Source organism: Panulirus ornatus, chromosome 15, assembly GCF_036320965.1.
Source record: "Panulirus ornatus isolate Po-2019 chromosome 15, ASM3632096v1, whole genome shotgun sequence".
NCBI classification, from domain to species: Eukaryota; Metazoa; Arthropoda; class Malacostraca; order Decapoda; family Palinuridae; genus Panulirus; species Panulirus ornatus.
Window position 1 is genome coordinate 37,467,663 of NC_092238.1, and position 18,589 is coordinate 37,486,251.

Below are 18,589 nucleotides of genomic sequence, written 5' to 3' on the forward strand. Positions count from 1 at the left end.
AAAACCTTACATTACTTATAGTTGTGAGGGATATGCTGATTTAGAAAAATGTTTGGTCCCATAAAGGTGAGGAAAACACTTTTAAAAATCAAGAGAATCTCAAAAAATCTTACTGACTTTCCCTGCTAGCCTTGATTTAATTCTTTGCATGTGGAATGAAAAAGATTTTGAGATTGGGACCTGAACATACAGGAGGATGAGAGGTGTGCAAGGACTTGAGTGAATTGGAATGATGTGATATACCAGGGTCGATGTGTTGTCAGTGGACTGAACCAGGGCATGTAAAGCAACTAGGGTAAACCATGGAAAGGTCTATGGGGCCTGGATGTCGATAGGCAGCTGTGGTTTTGGCCATTACACATGACAGCTAGAGACTGAGTGTGAATGAATGTGGCCTTTTTTGTCTGTTTTCCTGGCTTTACCTCGCTGATGCAGGGATGATGATGATGCTGTTTCCTGTTGGGGGATGGTGCTGGGAATGGATAAAGGCAAGCGAGTATGAATAAGTACATGTGTATATATTTATATTTCTGTGTATATATATGTATAATGTTGATATGTATACGTACATGTATATGTGTATATAAATATACGTATGTGTATACGTACATGTATGTGCGTGTTTGTATATATGTGTAAGTATGAGTGGATTGGTCTTTCTTCATCTGCTTTCTGGAGCAACCTCACTGACTTGTGTGGCAGGGTGGCAACGGGAATGGATGAAGGCAGTAAATATGAATATGTACGTGTGTATATATATATGTATGTCTGTGTATGTATATGTTGAAATGTATATGTATGTACATTTGCATGTATGGGCATTTATGTATGTACATGTGTATGTGGGTGGGTTGGGCCATTCCTCATCTGTTTCCCTGTGTTGCCTCACTGATGCTGGAGACGGTGATTAAGTATAATAAATGAAAATATGACTATATATATATATATACACTCACATGTCTAAAATTCATTACAGAACCAATAGTTACCAGAGGGGTTGATGGCATGCATGAAGCATCAGACTAGGGGGGAGCATTGTTGCCTGAACAGTGGTTAAGGATGCTTAGACACAAATTAAATAGTTGGCTGTTTGCATCATATATGGACTCATAAAATCTTTTTTATTCATGCTGTGTAGTATGGCAGAGGCCTAAGTGAGGGTAGAATATTTTGTTGTTTCATCTTGGTTTTATATGTGCTTGCTGGTTGGAAATGGAGTGAAATTGACATTTGCAGGGTTAGCCAAAAGTTACTGTGCACCTGTACTACAAACAAAAAACTTCCTCATTCTTAGTATTATTGTCATAACAAATGACTTTTGTGAATTTTGACACACAGTGATCATCCTTCCTCCCTCCCTTCTCCCCTTTCTTCCTCATGCAGTGTCACTTCAATGTTTCTTTGAAAATAATTGTGTCCTAATGCAAACAGTTGTTAATGTGAAAATGGTTTAGTCACTTGAGGCCTGAATGTCTTTGGTGGAATGTATGTTATGTAGTACAAACCAACATGCAGATGAATTGCAACAGAATTTGCGGAAAAGTATCCTGTCACTTCTGTGCTGCATTGTATTACAGTGAGGTAGTTAATTGTCAAGTTTTGTGAAACTGGATCAATTGCAGATGTGCTGGGAATAGTAACGAGAGAACAGTAAGGATTTTTTGGATCCCATAATGCAAAGCCTAAAAAGTCCATTTGTAAATTGGTACAGCTGACAGGCATCTCATATAGCAGCACACATAGAGTGCTGAAGATGCAGTTGCAGCTGTAACCTACAAGATAACATCAATGTATGAATTGAAAGGAAGTGAAAACATTAAGTGTGTTGAACATTCGCAGTGGTTTAGAGACATTAATACTAACAATGGAGAGGATAGTCTAGATGTCACATTCAATACCATGGACACATGTTTTTGTTTATCTGGTTGTTTTAGCACCCAAAACAGCTGCATTTGGTCGGCAATTAATCTGCATGGCATCAAGGAGACACCATCACATGATCAGACAGTTGGTGTATGTTGCACCATAGCTTGATATTGGATAATTGGCTCCATATCCTTGAGTGACATAATCATTTTGGATCAGTATTGTGAGTTGATTCTTTACCCCTTCATTGGACTTTTAATGAGAGCAAAATTGACCGTGGTTACTTCCAGCAGGACAGTGTTACTGCACACACAGCTCGTATCTCCATGAAGCTGGTACGCAGTATGTTTGGGGACAAAATACTTTCAAAGGACATTTAGCCACCATGATTGCCAGATCACACACCCCCTGAATACTACCTCTGGGGAGCTGTGAAAGGCATAGTTTACAAAGACAATCCTGACTGTCCCTGAACTGAAGAAAGCTATCACAGATTTCATCAGGAACATCTTTCCGATTGATTTGTTACGTGTCTTTGCAAATGAAATAGGATATATAGATGTATGTTCTTTTGAAAATAGGTGTGAATATTAAGATTGCAATGTTTGTAGGATTAGTCATCATTGAACAGCCGACCTTTGGTTGGTAGTCATTCACTCATAACAAAAGGATGAAGAAAGTCATGTACTTTTCTGATGAAGCCATTGTTCCTTTGGTATGGAGGCTTAGCTAAGTCATCTTCCAGAAGGAACTGAGAATATTTGCTTTGCATAAGCACCTTCTAGCAGTTGAATTTCACTTTCGTCCATTGTTCAGCCACCATGATTGCCAGATCACACACCCCCTGAATACTACCTCTGGGGAGCTGTGAAAGGCATAGTTTACAAAGACAATCCTCTCTGTCCCTGAACTGAAGAAAGCTATCACAGATTTCATTAGGAACATCTATCCAATTGATGTGTTACGTGTCTTTGCAAATGAGATAGGATATATAGATGTATGTTCTTTTGAAAATAGGTGTAAATATTAAGATTGCAATGTTTGTAGGATTAGTCATCATTGAACAGCCGACCTTTGGTTGGTAGTCATTCACTCATAACAAAAGGATGAAGAAAATCATATACTTTTCTGATGAAGCCATTGTTCCTTTGGTATAGAGGCTTAGCTAAGTCATCTTCCAGAAGGAACTGAGAATATTTGCTTTGCATAAGCACCTTCTAGCAGTTGAATTTCACTTTCATCCATTGTTCCTTTGGCATGGAGGCTTAGCTAAGTCACCTTCCAGAAGGAACTGAGAATGTTTGCTTTGCATAGGCACCTTCTAGCAGTTGAACTTCACTTTCATCCATATTTTTTAAGAGGATAGCCCAAATATATATGGAAGCGGAAGTGAGTCACAGGATGGGGGATGGGACAAAGGTTGTGGGAGCGTTGAATAATGTTTGGTAGGCGAGAATGTATCTTGGAAAACAAAAATGGGTATGTTTGAAGGAATAGGGGTTCCAACAATGTTATATGGTTGTGAGGCATGGGCTACATATAGGGCTGTGTGGAGGAGGGTGGATGTGTAGGAAATGAGATGTTTGAGGACAATATGTGGTGTGAGGTGGTTTGATCGAGTAAGTAATGAAAGGGTAAGAGAGATGTGTGGTAATAAAAAGAGTGTGGTTGAGAGAGCAGGAGAGGGCATATTGACATGGCTTGGTCACATGGAGAGAATGAATGAGGAAAGATTGACAAAGAGGATATATGTGTCAGAGGTGGAGGGAGTGAAGAGAAGTGGGAGACCAAATTGGAGGTGGAAGGATGGAGTGAAAAAGATTTTGAGTGATTGGGGCCTGAGCATGCTGGAGGGTGAAAGGTGTGCAAGGAATAAAGTGAATTGGAACGATGTGGTATACTGGGGTTGATGTGCTGTCATTGGATTGAACCAGGGTATGTGAAGTGTCTGGGGTAAACCATGGAAAGTTTTGTGGGGCCTGGATGTGGAAAGGGAGCAGTGGTTTCAGTGCATTACATATGGCACCTAGAGAATGAGTGTGAACGAGTGTGGCCATTGTTGTCTTTTCCTAGCGCTACCTCGTGCGCACGTAGGGGAAAAGGGTGACATTTCATGTGTAGCGGGGTTGTTTAGGGAATGGATGAAGGCAGCAAGTTTGAATATGCATGTGTATATATGTATGGAACCATGGAAGCGGAAGTGGATCATAGGGTGGGGGAGGGGGCGAAAATTCTGGGAGCCTTGAAGAATGTGTGGAAGTCGAGAACATTATCTCGGAAAGCAAAAATGGGTATGTTTGAAGGAATAGTGGTTCCAACAATGTTGTATGGTTGCGAGGCGTGGACTATGGATAGAGTTGTGCGCAGGAGGATGGATGTGCTGGAAATGAGATGTTTGAGGACAATGTGTGGTGTGAGGTGGTTTGATCGAGTAAGTAACGTAAGGGTAAGAGAGATGTGTGGAAATAAAAAGAGCGTGGTTGAGAGAGCAGAAGAGGGTGTTTTGAAATGGTTTGGTCACATGGAGAGAATGAGTGAGGAAAGATTGACCAAGAGGATATATGTGTCGGATGTGGAGGGAACGAGGAGAAGAGGGAGACCAAGTTGGAGGTGGAAAGATGGAGTGAAAAAGATTTTGTGTGATCGGGGCCTGAACATGCAGGAGGGTGAAAGGAGGGCAAGGAATAGAGTGAATTGGAGCAATGTGGTATACCGGGGTTGACGTGCTGTCAGTGGATTGAATCAAGGCATGTGAAGCGTCTGGGGTAAACCATGGAAAGCTGTGTAGGTATGTATATTTGCGTGTGTGGACGTATGCATATACATGTGTATGGGGGTGGGTTGGGCCATTTCTTTCGTCTGTTTCCTTGCGCTACCTCGCAAACGCGGGAGACAGCGACAAAGCAAAAAAAAAGAAAAAAAATGTATGTATATGTCTGTCTATGTATATGTATGTACATGTTGAAATGTATAGATATGTATATGTGTGTGTGTGGGCATTTATGTATATACATGTGTGTGTGGGTGGGTTGGGCCATTTTTTCATCTGTTTCCTTGCACTACCTCGCTAACGCGGGAGACAGCGACTAAGTATAAGATATATATAATTTAGCCCAAATATGGCGCACTCCAGGCTCTCTGTGCACTGTTGTCCACTTCTAACTTGTTCTTAAACAGGAATTTAGTACTTATTTTGTAAACCTCAAAGGAGAATGCAAAGCTTTCAACCTGGATCTCTTCCATTTCTTTCAGTGTGACACTGAATTCCTTTAGTTGTGTTGTGGGTGGTCTGTAAGCTGTTTTATTTACTGTTCCTATTTATGGGGTACTATCTGAAATGTGTTCTCATTTCTTATGGCTAGTTTTCACCAATAGAATATTTTTCAGTTTGCTGTCCACAAAACTGTCATTCCTTTCTGTATGAGCCTTATTCTGTTGGCATGATACATCTCATAGTGTTCTAAATCAGTGTGACTTAACCCTTACAAGGCACTTGAACTTGTATGAGGTCCTCCTGAACTGGGAATAGTTGACCTGAAAAGAGGACTACTTACCAGAAGGATTGGACTCGTACTTGAACTTGTTTGCAGATGATACTAACGTCATGAAAGGAACAAAGAGTGACAAAGATAATGTCAATCTTGCAGAGAGATTTAAGCATACTCCAAAGTTGATCTGATATATGTTTAATGAAATTCAGCCTTAGTGAATGCTGAGTAATAATAATGATGGGATACAGCAAAAATGATCCCAGTATGAATATGAATTAGTAGGAAAGAAGCTGCAGGAATCTTTGCATGAAATGGAGGTGAAGGTCAACATTGAATATTACATACCATCAAAACATTACCTTAGGAGAAATTTTAAGGAGACAAACTGTCTTCTGACAAATACTGAAATTTGCTTATGAGCACATGGATGAAAGCTATTGACAACTTATAGTAGAGCCATATTGTAATGTGCTTAATTTCAGTCACTGCACTTAAAGAAGCTTAAGAAGGTGAAAAAGATTTAGAGGATGGCAGTAATGATGGTTCATGAAAAAACAGAGCTAAGGTATATAGAGAGGTTAGAGGTTATAAAATTTCCTCAAAAGAAAAGAGAGGAGTAAGCAAGGGACTTGATCATGATCTTCAAGTTTCTAGACAGATTTGACAATGTTGAAAAGTTCTTTTTGAGATGTAGAGATAAAGCAATCAGAAGCCATAACATGGAACTAAACAAGAGACTTGTTAGAAAAGATGTAAAGAATTAAGTTGATTGTGTGAGTTGTCAGTGAATGGCATAAGTTAAGTGATGAAATTGTGAATGCTGACAATATACAAAATTATAAAAAGTTGTGCAACAGTAGAGAGGGCTTAAGAGATTTTTCCACTCCCTTCCCATATTGTACATATAGTTAATTACCGGTAGATGACCTAATGCCCTTTCATTGCCAAAGGTGATAGGTCAGAGGTAGTCACCGCATGTCCCAACATTCTGTGTATTAGGCTTATAAGTTTGAATACAGTTGTTTGCCTCACTATCATCCTAGACAAAACATTAACAGTTAGAAAATTGAAGCACTTATGAGTTACCCTAGCAGTGACATCAGTGAGGGGTTTCACCCCTAAGTAGTGGGTATGGTGAAAATCTTAGGCACAGGATGAAAAGAAAAGATTCTTGTGAAATTATATACTAACCTACAAAAGTAAGAGAAAATACTCAGTAAGATATATAGATGGCTTTATGTTGGCATGGTCCACTGCTCTGTGAGGGGCGGAAGGATGTTGACACCTCTGATTACTTTTGATAAGAAGGGAGGACACAAGAGATGTTGTTTCTCTCTTGAACTTGGTTTCGGACTGTACTGTTATTTCATACACAGACACAGTTTGGCTAGTGAATATTATGAATATATTTAGAAATATTTTGAAACTACTAATAAAACTTACTGTGTGGAGGGAAAGTGGCTAGCATGTGTTGGATGGAGTACTGGAGTTTTTTCTGTCTGATGAACTCGATTTCACACACTGCTCCTATTTCATACGTAGGCACTGTGCTAAAGGTGAATTACGTGGATATATTTAGAAATATTATGGTACTTTGGAAATGAGTGTGAGCAAGGATATGGCTGGCACATTTGTTAATGATATTGTATTGTTTGTAAATACCGTATCTTTTTTAATCTAAGTTTTTACTATCATTATTTACCAGTGTTTCATCACCTCAGGATTACATGAATAGAAAAATGAAGGACAGATGTCCACTTGAACAAAGGCTGGGCATAAGGGTGCTAGTACTGTGGGTGCTAGTCTTTAATGCTGGCCAACCCACTCCTCATGAAATCAATCATAAAATCACTCTTATTCTTATGGTCATCAAATAATCCATGTGCTTTCCATGCTTTCATCATGTACATATGACCTGCAGGTTGATGGCTGTGTCCTTGTAATGTTTGTAGGGATACTAAGGAGAGCAGAATTTTTTCCTGTGCCTGTATGATGATAGAAGAACCTTTATAGGGTACAAATGGTATGATAAGTCAGATATGCAAACAGAGGTGGGAAAACTTTGAAAATCAGTCCATGTTGGCTGCAGTTTAAGGGTTAAAAGGAGATGAGCATGACGAGATAGTTGTGAGTGTAAGTCACATTGGTACCACAGATGAACTTTCATTCATACCAAAAATTCTAAGTACATTCTGTCAGATTCCTTCATGCATCGTAGTGGGTAATTTGTGTTCGTTTGATAGGTGTGAGATGATGTTATGTAGTAGACAGTTTGTTACTCATATAGATAGATGAGACTGATTTAGCCTCACATTATCTAATTGTTACATTAATAATTATTTATCGTAGGACCATAGAAATGAAGTCCTCTGATGAAGATGTGGTGTCATTTCTCCCTCATCATCCATAAAGAGAAAAGCATATCAGCTTCAGAGCTATTTTCCTTGTAATAATTTATTTCTCATGTTAATCTGTCAAGTGTTTAATAACTCATAAAAATTTTTTCATGTAATTGTTGTTTCTGACAGAGTACCAGGTGAAGAAATTGATGAGCTACTCCATTTTGACTCAAGTGAATCACGTCACATTGTAGTGTGGCGACAAGGGCTCTTCTATCAGTTAAACATATATGATGACAGGAATCAGATCCTGTCTGTAAGTGTGCTGGAGAAGCTCTTCCAAGACATTATTGATGATGCTGATAAGCATAAGGGTAAGGAGTAAGCTATATGTAGTCACTATGCACTGTTTTTCTCTTCCTCGTCTTTGTGCCCTTTAGGCATGAAATATTCCTCAATAGTGTTGTGATGGTTTCCATCCTGCTCCCATACAGTTGGTCCCAATATGGGACTCTAGTGATGGTGACAGGCTATGGATGATGTCAACTCTTGAGCCATGGTGATAGTTTATGGATGATGTCATTTCTCAAGTCCTTCTTTCACACAGAAACTTGAAGTTTATTTCTTTATTTTTGATTTATTCCATCCACATTACTTTACATTTTCTTGGGTTAAATTTCAGCAACCGTGTATCAGCCCAACTTTTCACTTACCTCGTGATCTTTGCATCATCTACAAACATATTCAGATACGAATCATTTGAACGGATCAAGAAGAGTAATTGTCCCAGAACTAAACCATGTGGGACTTTGCTGGTCACCTCACTCCATTTGGAAAAGGCTCCTCTGATGTGTGTCCTTTGTTCGCTTCCACTGAGATGATCTGTCCATTGGAGAAGTCTTCCCCTTATTCCTGCCTGATATTCCAGCTTCATAATCAGTATCAGTCTCCCATGCAGTATGGTGTCAAATTCTTTCTGCCATTCCACATACGGAAAGTCCACCCACTCTTCCTGTTTGACAATGACTGAACTCACTTTCATGTAGGAGTCTAAGAGATTTTTAACATATGACCTAGAACCATGTTGTTTCTCACTTAGGTAATTTTTCCTATGTAGAAAGCCATACATTTGCTTTTTAATAATCTTTTCTGATACCGTGCACACCGCAGTCACTAGTGAGACTAGTTTGTGGTTCAGCAACCAGTCTCCTTTGGTATGTACAAGTATGAAGTTTACCTTTTTCCATTTCCTTGGCAACTTGCCTCTCTCCAGTGATTTCTTGAAAAGTAATTCTAGTGATTTATGTAGCATACCTGCATACATCTTCAGTGCATATGGTGAAATTTCATTAGGCCCAATAGCCTTATATAGTTCAAGTCCTTTTAGTATGCTTTTAATATCTTTGCTAGATATTGCAATGATTTTGAAAACCACTTCTCCTTTCATTTCCTTGGTTTTGGGGCTATAGTGTTTTTCACTGTGAAAACACTTTTGAACTTATTTCTTTCTTCACATAACTTATTTCTTTCTTTACATATCCGTACTTAATTCTAGAATTTTTCTGAGAAAAGTTTTAGAGTTTCATCTGTCTTGCCCACAATATTATTTTTAAAGTTTCTATAATCCTCCTTTTTAACCTTGTTGTATCCACTCTGTACTTTCTTATACCTTGCTAATGGCAGCTTGTTGGATTGCCATTTATATCTTCACCACTGCACATCTCAAAGCTCCTTTGCATTAAGACATATTTTATTAAACCATTTCTTTCTTTTTCTTACTGTTCCCTTTGTATTAGAGGCTTGATATACCCATGTCACTGTTCCATTATAAATTCCACTGAACCTCTAACCGTAGAGCTTTGGCTCCTGGCTGCTGAACTCTGTATCCCAATCCACATTACCTTAGAAATTATTGTGGTTTGTTTAGTTTCCTTGATTATGTCTCTTCTTTATGTCTTGTCTCCCCTCTTTCATTTTTAATGTCCTCATTTATCACATAGTTTAAGTTAAGCACAACAGTTTCACTTCCATTTAGTGTATTGTGTATGATATCCTCAGTATCCATGCTAGTATGTGTGAATATAAGATCTAGCTATGTTGTATCAGTCCATCTCATTCTAATGTGCTCTCTGACTTACTGTCTCCCGACTCCCATCACCGAATTCCCTCAGTTTACCTCATTATAATTGAAATCTCCCATTATTAGTACTTTTACCATCTCATTAGAAGTGAGTTGTTTCACTGTTCCTTGGGCCATCCTACTTGTTCTTCCTTGTTACTGTTGTATATTTGTACTGGATCAGTACAAATATACAAATATGTTGTATCAGTCCATCTCATTCTGATGTGCTCTCTGACTTACTGTCTCCCAACTCCCCATCACCGAATTCCCTTAGTTTACCTCACTATAATTGAAATTTCCCATTATTAGTACTTTTACCATCTCATAAGAAGTGAGTTGTTTCACTGTTCCTTGGGCCATCCTGCTTGTTCTTCCTTGTTATTGTTGTATATTTGTACTGGATCTTTACAATTGTTTTGGGGGATTTATGATAACACCACTGTACATTTCTTCCCTTTGGTTACTCTTCCCATCATGTATTGTCTGAATGGGCCATCTCCCACTATTTCTTGAAACTTAAGGCTATCTGTTATTAAGGGGGCCAATCCTTTCCTTACTTTGCTTTCTCTGTTCACATTATTATGTACCCATCTTGAGCAGAAATGATGAGATCTTATGTTGTTGGTAAGCTTAGTTTCCACTACTCTAGTAATATCAGGTGCACTTTCCCTTACACAGTCCTTAAGTTCCAGCTCTTCACCAGTATTTGATTATCATACTTGTAGTGTGACAGTGCCATCTCCTAACATTCTTGCTGTTGCTACAGTGTTAGGAGGGATGTTTTATCTCTTGCAATGTATGGCATCTCCAATTTTTTGTCTTCTGACTGCATTCTTTGATTCATCACATTTGATGAATATCCCACAGAATTTTACCTTACTTTAAAGTTTCTTAGCTTTCCTAAGTATTCCATGGCTTGATGACTCCAAGTCAGATGTAACCAGAATGGATCTCCCCCTTACAATATCTCTTGGTTATTACTACCATTTTTTTCTTTCTTTTATCAAGGAAATGCCTGTAGTAATCTATTGGCTTCCAGCAATCTTTTAGTATGCATTTCTTACTTCTTTTTCCTCTTTTCTTTATATAGTGTATGATCTTCCAAGTCAGTAATTTACATCTATTAACCTCCTGCTTTACTAAGCTTTGTTATTTTGGTGCCACATGCTTTTAAGGTAAATCCCTTAGTGTAGAAGTGTCACCTCTGTGACTGACTTTATAATCTCTCCTTTAGCTAGCAAGCACTGGTCCTGCATGCTCTATATTTTTCTAAACCTTCCATCAACTAATCCATAAACTTCCTTGATTGCATCATCTCTGACAGTGCATATTCTTCCTTCAACCACTTTACTCAATTTCCTGTGTACCTCTATTTTATCCATAGGGATGGGGAGAACAAATAATGTCCACATATATCCTGCATGTTGAAGAAGGCGACTATAAGGGGTGGGAGTTAGGGGCTGGAAATCCTCCTCTCCAGTTTTACTTTACCAAAAGAAGGAACAGAGGTGGGAGCCAAGTGAGGATTTTCCCCCTCTAAGGTTTGGTCATCTGTTTGTGATGCTACCTCACTAACATGGAAAATGGCAAATATATATGAAAAAAAAGCATTATCCCAGGTCTATGTTCCTCTCTATCACTCTTCATCCTTTGCATTGATTGATCTGCTGAAATTGCTCCTTCTAAACTCCCAGCCCACTGCTTTCACTAGTCTGTGTGTGTGTGTGTGTTAGTCCATTTCTGTAACTAAACAGTGTTGATATTGCTCGTTCTGCTCTTCCTTGTCCTTTGTTTTCAGTAAATTCTGAATGTGCTGTAGTCCTTTCCCTTAGCTGAACAGCTGCCATTATTTTCCTGCAATTCATTGCCCAATGTTCAGTATATTCTTTATGCATTTTATTACTTTCCTTTGACTGAATAACATCTAGTATATCCAGGAGAGACTCATCAGAATTTGTTTGTTCTTTAATAACTTCATCTTCTTTGCTTTGATTTTGTATCTTGTGAATCCCCTTTACGAAACATCATTTCCCTTCATACTCAAAAATTACATTGGATCTCTTAATTCCTCTTGCATCTTATGATTACCTTCATTATCCTTGAAGTGTTTCCTCATTTGCTTTAACTCTAGTTCTAGTTGCACTACCTTCTGGTTTTACCCAACAATTTTGCATAACATCCTTCAAATATTTGCCCTCTGGTGTTTTCATCTCCATTAGTCCCCTCTCTGCCAATCTGGTTATGACTTGCCTGTCTAGCTACATTCCTGTAATCAAGTCGATATCAGCATTTCTTGGCATAGGCAGTGCAAGAGGTCTTAAACTATACCACAGAGTAATGCCAGTAACAGTAATAAAGCTTGCTTGTCCAAAATATTCAAGAAACTTGGAGAATTTAGGTATTTAACTGACACCAAGTGTTGCCATTTTGACTTAATTTCTCTCATGAGTTATCCTTAAAAGAAGAAAGGAAGAAAAGTGAAGATGGCAACACTCCTTCATTCGATTTGAAATTAGGAAGCTTCCACTCCTAGACCTAATTTAAACTCAGAATTTTGCCCATTCATACTGGTTATCTGTGACTTATAACCTCTGGGGCCCCCATCATATTCTACTTCCCCTCCCCTTTACTTGCACATGATAGGCTTTGTGGGCTGTCAGCCCTCCAAAATCTTGAAAGAAACAGGGGTCACAGCCTGGAGTCCTTTGTTAAGGGGTCTGTGTAATTACATATTTGTAATGTAAAGGGATGGATTTTTATTTTTTCTTGAATACTCTACTATCATACATCCTCCTAGATTTATATATGCTGTTCCATTCATCCAACACTCTTGCACTATAAATGTATTTCTTTACATCCTTATTTACAAGTTTTTTACTTAATTTCATGTTATGTCCTCTGGTTTCTTTATCCATGCATTTCTCAAAGAACTGCCTCTGCCCACTTCATCACTTTCTGTTTAAAGATTCTGCTCAGTTCACCCCTCAGCTTTCTTTCTTCTTTTCTTCTAATGTATGTAGCTTTAAAGCCTTCAGCCTTTCACCATAGCTTAGGTCTCTTAACTCTGGGACCACCTTTGTTGCCACCCTCTGGACTTTTTTTTTTGGTGTGATGACCAAAGTTGAGAAGCATATTCTAGTACTGGCTTTAAGCTGCTAAATTCTTTGACATCCATATACTTGTACATTAAAGCTACTCTGGTATTTGTCAGCAAACAGTTTGCCTCCTTAACTGTTGGTTGAATGTGGGACTGGCAACAGGTTAGGAATGATGTTTACACCCAAGTCCTTATCATACACATAATCTTGAAGCTTTTTTCCTGCTTGGTAATAATCATATTGAGGCCCTTTTTCACTATGTCCCATTCTCAGTACTTTAAATTTGCTTTGAATTTCATCAGCCATGTTTCAGACTAGCTTTGGAGTCTGTTTAGGTTCCCTTTGTAAGGTGATGCAATCCTTCTTGCTTTTCACTTCCCTCATGACCTTTGCATCGTGTGTGTGTGTCTGTGTGCTTGCACTACAGCACTCATCCTCTTCCAACCACCTAATTCTTCACCTTTATGCAATATTATATACAGTTGACTTTCCAAAATTAAACATTGAAAATTCTTGCTTTGGGCATACTTGCTCGACCTGTTGTATGATGACTACTGTTTCTCCTGTATAAAGCACCTACTGTACCTTTTTCTCTCAGCAGCGGATGAAGAACCTTTTGAAGCCATGTTAACGTTCTTGTCATTTTGAAGGAGATATTCCAGTTTTCCAAGATATAGTCCAAAGATATGACAATTTCATTAGTGGCAAGTAAATTCTATCTGTATCTGTGTATCTATCTATCTGTGGAACTATCTATCTGTGTATCTATCTATCTATATCTCTGATGCCTGTCCCCAAACTAGAACTCCCTCAAGGGCGTGGCCATGGCAATAGAGTCTCCACAACTAGTGAACTCCACTGCTGCTCCTTAGCTTTTAGTGCCTCACCCTTAACAGGCCACTGGCAGAGGGCAACTTTAGCGCCATGTTTGCAGAGGCTTCTACACACTGTTCATATTGCCTACTTCTAACTAATGCTCCTACCTAATGTTTCTAACTATTACTTCTCCCTGATGTATTTACCTGATGCTCCTGCCTAAATGTTCTTACCTATTACCTCTATCTACTTCTACCATTTTGCCAAAAGACAGGGCTAGCACATAGTGCTAATCGCAGTAAAATCTAGATTATGAAGAATGAGCTATGTGAGATAAGTGTTGCCAAGCCAATTGTTATGTATGATTAGGAGAGATTGTATGTTTGTGAACAGAATGCTAGTACTCCAAGTATGGGTAAGGCAGAAAAACAAACTCGTAGATTAGAAGAAACAACGATATTGTCTGGAAGCTGTCTCACTATCTGTAGTTGGAAAATGGATGCACCTTACCAAAGATTTACGGAGGGAGTTCTGAAAATCCAAAATGTTCAGAAAGTCTATTTTCAGATTAGCTCCACCCAAGTTTACTTTATAATTTTCAGATTTTCATGCCCATGATTTGATATGCTGCTGTATGATTAAACAGAAGGATGGCCAGTGTAGATTTTTTAAAGGGTAAAGGAGATATTTTTTTGCTGTGAAAAGTCACAGCAGCTGAATCTTTAATTTCATGAAGCAAAATATTTTACAGTAGGTGTATGTGAATATTTGTATTTTGCATTTTAAGTTTTCTTTATTCAACAGAGAGTGTGAGTGAAAGTGAACGTAGTGTTGCTGCTTTGACGGGTCTTGCAAGGCCAGATTGGGCACGAATTCAAAGGGAGAACTTCACATCTGGAATTAACAAATACAATATGGACCTCATCAACAAAGCAGTTTTTATGGTTAGCTAAAGAAACATTTAAAAATCAATTATATCAATAGTATTGTCAAATTGTATAAGGGATGCATCTCATTAGAATTATAACATACAGGTAGAGGATCTTGCAACCAAAAATCTTCTCAATAATATGATCTATGTAACTAAAGATTTGAGCATTTAAAACTCCTTCTTCTGTGTTTACTAAGCATTGCAGTCATCGATGCTTGACCCATGGCTGACACTGGGTTAAACATCATGCATTAAAGGGTCTTGGCTGAAAATTTTTATTTCAAAACATTATGCATATAATCTGTGAATGATACTGTAAGTTATGTTTTACATATAAATTTTATGCACAGTTATTTGCTAGGTTTTTACCAAATGCATAAACTGATAATTATTTCCATATTCAGTAAGATTTTTGAGAGAATAAGTGAGAGATGAAATTCATTTGTAGTTCATTATCATGATTCGTTGAAAGCATTCAGTTTGCAGTATAATTATTGAATGATACAGTAGATTGTATTTTTTGTAAAATGTCTTCTCATTTCTCTTATGTTGATTCTTTCCTAATTCAACAACTACTGATAATTCACATATTCAGAGAAATGATGGTGATAATGGATGTATAAATGGAAGTGAAGCTTGGAACACAAATGCTTGGGATCCAAGGAAGGCTAACACTCAAAACTCGGATTATAATTGGTAAATGATACGGGAAATTGTAATTTTCTTTTATTTTTTCTACACTCGTCTTCAGTAGGTTCCTCCTTATCACTTGAACTAACAATAACTAACATATTCAGAAAAATGATTGTGAAAGTGGAAGTAAAAATTGAATGCCTGCTGAAAAAGGAATATTTTGATCCCATAGGCTGACGGGTTTTGGTTAAAAGCAATTATACCCGGTAAGTGATACTTTAGATTGTATTTTGTCATATATTAGTTCACACCTTTTTCTTCAGTAGGCTCTTACCTAATGCAGGAATAAATAATTATTTAGATATTTACAAAAATAATGGTGAAAATGGGTGGTACAGTATGGTAGATGGAATAGTTAATGAAAAGGGGAAACAAGCAAAATGGCAAAGCTAGAGCAAAGCTGTAATGAAACTCAACTGGTAAATGATATGGTAAATCTTATTTTTGTTTATATATTTTATACGTGATACTTATTTGTACGTTCTTACATAAGTCATGAACTAATGATGATTTATGTAATCAGAAAAGTATGGTGAAAGTGGTCTGGAGAATATAATATAGGAACACATCGCTGCTGGATAATTATTGTCATACCTTGCTGATGCAGAAGAGAATATATATGTTACCATTTTTTTCTTTTCTTCCATGCATTTCTATTGTTTCCTGTGAGGCGAGGTGGTGTTGGGAATGGATGATGGCTAGCAAGTATGAATGTGTACCTGCAGAATTTGGTGACTGATTTGAAAAAGTGTGTGAAAGGAGAAAGTTGAGAGTAAATGTGAATAAGAGCTAGCTTATTAGGTTCAGTAGGGTTGAAGGACAAGTTAATTGGGATATAAGTTTGAAATGGTTGAGGACAATATGTAGTGTGAGGTGGTTTGAATGAGTAAGTAATGAAAGGGTAAGAGAGATTTGTGGTAATAAAAAGAGTGTGGTTGAGAGAGCAGAAGACGGTGTATTGAAATGGTTTGGTCACATGGAGAGAATGAGTTAGGACAGATTGACAAAGAGGATATATGTGTCAGAGGTAGAGGGAATGAGGAGAAGCAGGAGACCAAATTGGAGGTGGAAGGATGGAGTGAAAAAGGTTTTGAGTGTGCGGGGCCTGAACATACAGGAGGGTGAAAGGTATGCAAGGAATAGAGTGAATTGGAATGATGTTGTATACCAGGGTCGACATGCAGTCAGTGGATTGAACCAGGGCATGTGAAGTGTCTGGGGTAAACCATGGAAAGTCTTGTGGGGCCTGGATGTGAAAAGGGAGCTGTGGTTTCTTTGCATTACACTTAACAGCTCGAGACTGTGTGTGAACAAGTGTGGCCTTTTTTGTCTTTTCCTAGCGATACCTTGCCCGGGGGAATGATTCTTTTTCAATTGTGGCAGGGTGGCGACGGGAATGGATGAAGGCAGCAAGTATGAATGTGTACATGTGTATATATGTATATATGTCTCTGTATGTGTATGTTGAAATGTATAGGTATGTATATGTGCGTGTGTGGGCTTTTATGCATATACATGTGTATATGGGTGGGTTGGGCCATTCTTTTGTCTGTTTACTTGTGCTTCCTCGCTAACGCAGGAAACAGCGACTAAGTATAAGTATAATTGGTGAGAGTAAGTGAGCTTGGAAAGGAGACTTGTGTGAGGAAGTACCAGGAGAGACTGAGTACAGAATGGAAAAAGGTGAGAACAATGGTCATAAGGGGAGTGGTGGAGGAGTGGGATGTATTATAGGGAAGCAGTGATGGCTTGCGCAAAAGATGCTTGTGGCATGAGAAGTGTGGCAGGTGGGCAGATTAGAAAGGGTAGTGAGTGGTGGGATAAAGAAGTAAGATTATTAGTGAAAGAGAAGAGAGAGGCATTTGGATGATTTTTGCAGGAAAATAATGCAAATGACTGGGAGATGTATAAAAGAATGAGGCAGGAGGTCAAGAGAAAGGTGCAAGAGGTGAAAAAGAGGGCAAATGAGAGTTGGGATGAGAGAGTATCATTAGATTTTAGGGAGAATAAAGAGATGTTTTGGAAGGAGGTAAATAAAGTGTGTAAGATAAGAGAACAAATGGGAACATCAGGGAAGGGGGCTAATGAGGAGGTGATAACAAGTAGTGGTGATGTGAGAAGGAGATGGAATGAGTATTTTGAAGGTTTGTTGAAAGTGTTCGATGATAGAGTGGCAGATGTAGGGTGTTTTGGTCGAGGTGGTGTGCAAGGTGAGAGGATTAGGAAGAATGACTTGGTAAACAGAGAAGAGGTAGTAAAAGCTTTGCGGAAGATGAAAGCCGGCAAGGCAGTGGGTTTGGATGTTATTGCAGTGGAATTTATTAAAAAAGGGAGTGACTGTATTGTTGACTGGTTGGTAAGGTTATTTAATGTATGCATGACTCATGGTGAGGTGCTTGAAGATTGGATGAATGCTTGCATTGTACCATTGTACAAAGGCAAAGGGGATAAAAGTGAGTGCTCAAATTACAGAGGTATAAGTTTGTTGAGTATTCCTGGGAAATTATATGGGAGGGTATTTATTGAGAGGGTGATCCCTTCTGCAGCTTTGATGCCGTGCTCCTGTCAGATGTAAGGAAATAAATGGACCCCTTTGGAGTAAGAAGTTCCTTATTAAGACTAGTCCATTTCATCCACTGATGACGATACAGCCTTGCAAAAGGTGACATTTTATTTACCATGTAAGCACAAACAGGCAGATTCCAGTAACACTCAATAAGTCAGTCAAGTAGATATATATTGTTATAGGCAAAGGTACAAGGAGGATATGCAGGATGCAGAAGAAATGGATTGATGTATTGAGAGAATTGATTAGTGCTTAGAATATCTCAGTTGAAGATACCAAAGGAATGATTATGGGATCAGGTGCAATAGAGTTGGTGTAATTGAAGATATTGGTTTCACTTAATCAATCAACTTACTTTTGCAAAGTGGAAAAATATGAAGTACTTTTAGAAATGTGGAAGTACATGTTCCACTTGTAACACACTGGGTATGGGTTGAGGATGTATATTAGTGATTTCATAGGTTGCATATACTAGATTCACCCCATGGAATTAGGAATGGAAGTAATAATCATTGATAGAAAAACTCATATCGCATGATCCTTTAAAAGGGGATGCCAAAGAATCTGAATCACCGAGTCATACAAAAGAATCAATCATAAACCCATTCAAAATATGAATTACGTAACCTTCGCAACATTTTACATATTCTTTCACTTTCATTTTACA

General features: G+C 38.3%; 1 protein-coding gene across 2 annotated transcripts in view; it reads left to right on the plus strand.

Annotated features, from left to right (window-relative positions):
• LOC139753855 (carnitine O-palmitoyltransferase 1, liver isoform-like) overlaps nt 1-18,589 on the plus strand; it is a 222,979-nt gene that overhangs the window by 141,265 nt on the left and 63,125 nt on the right. For both annotated transcript variants that reach the window (XR_011713780.1, XM_071670794.1), the window contains exons 9-10: nt 7,886-8,070; nt 14,537-14,676. Coding sequence is in view for 1 of the 2 variants with exons in the window: in XM_071670794.1 (XP_071526895.1) it covers nt 7,886-8,070; nt 14,537-14,676 (325 nt within the window). In the remaining variant the exon portion in view is untranslated. The remainder of the gene's footprint in view (nt 1-7,885; nt 8,071-14,536; nt 14,677-18,589) is intronic.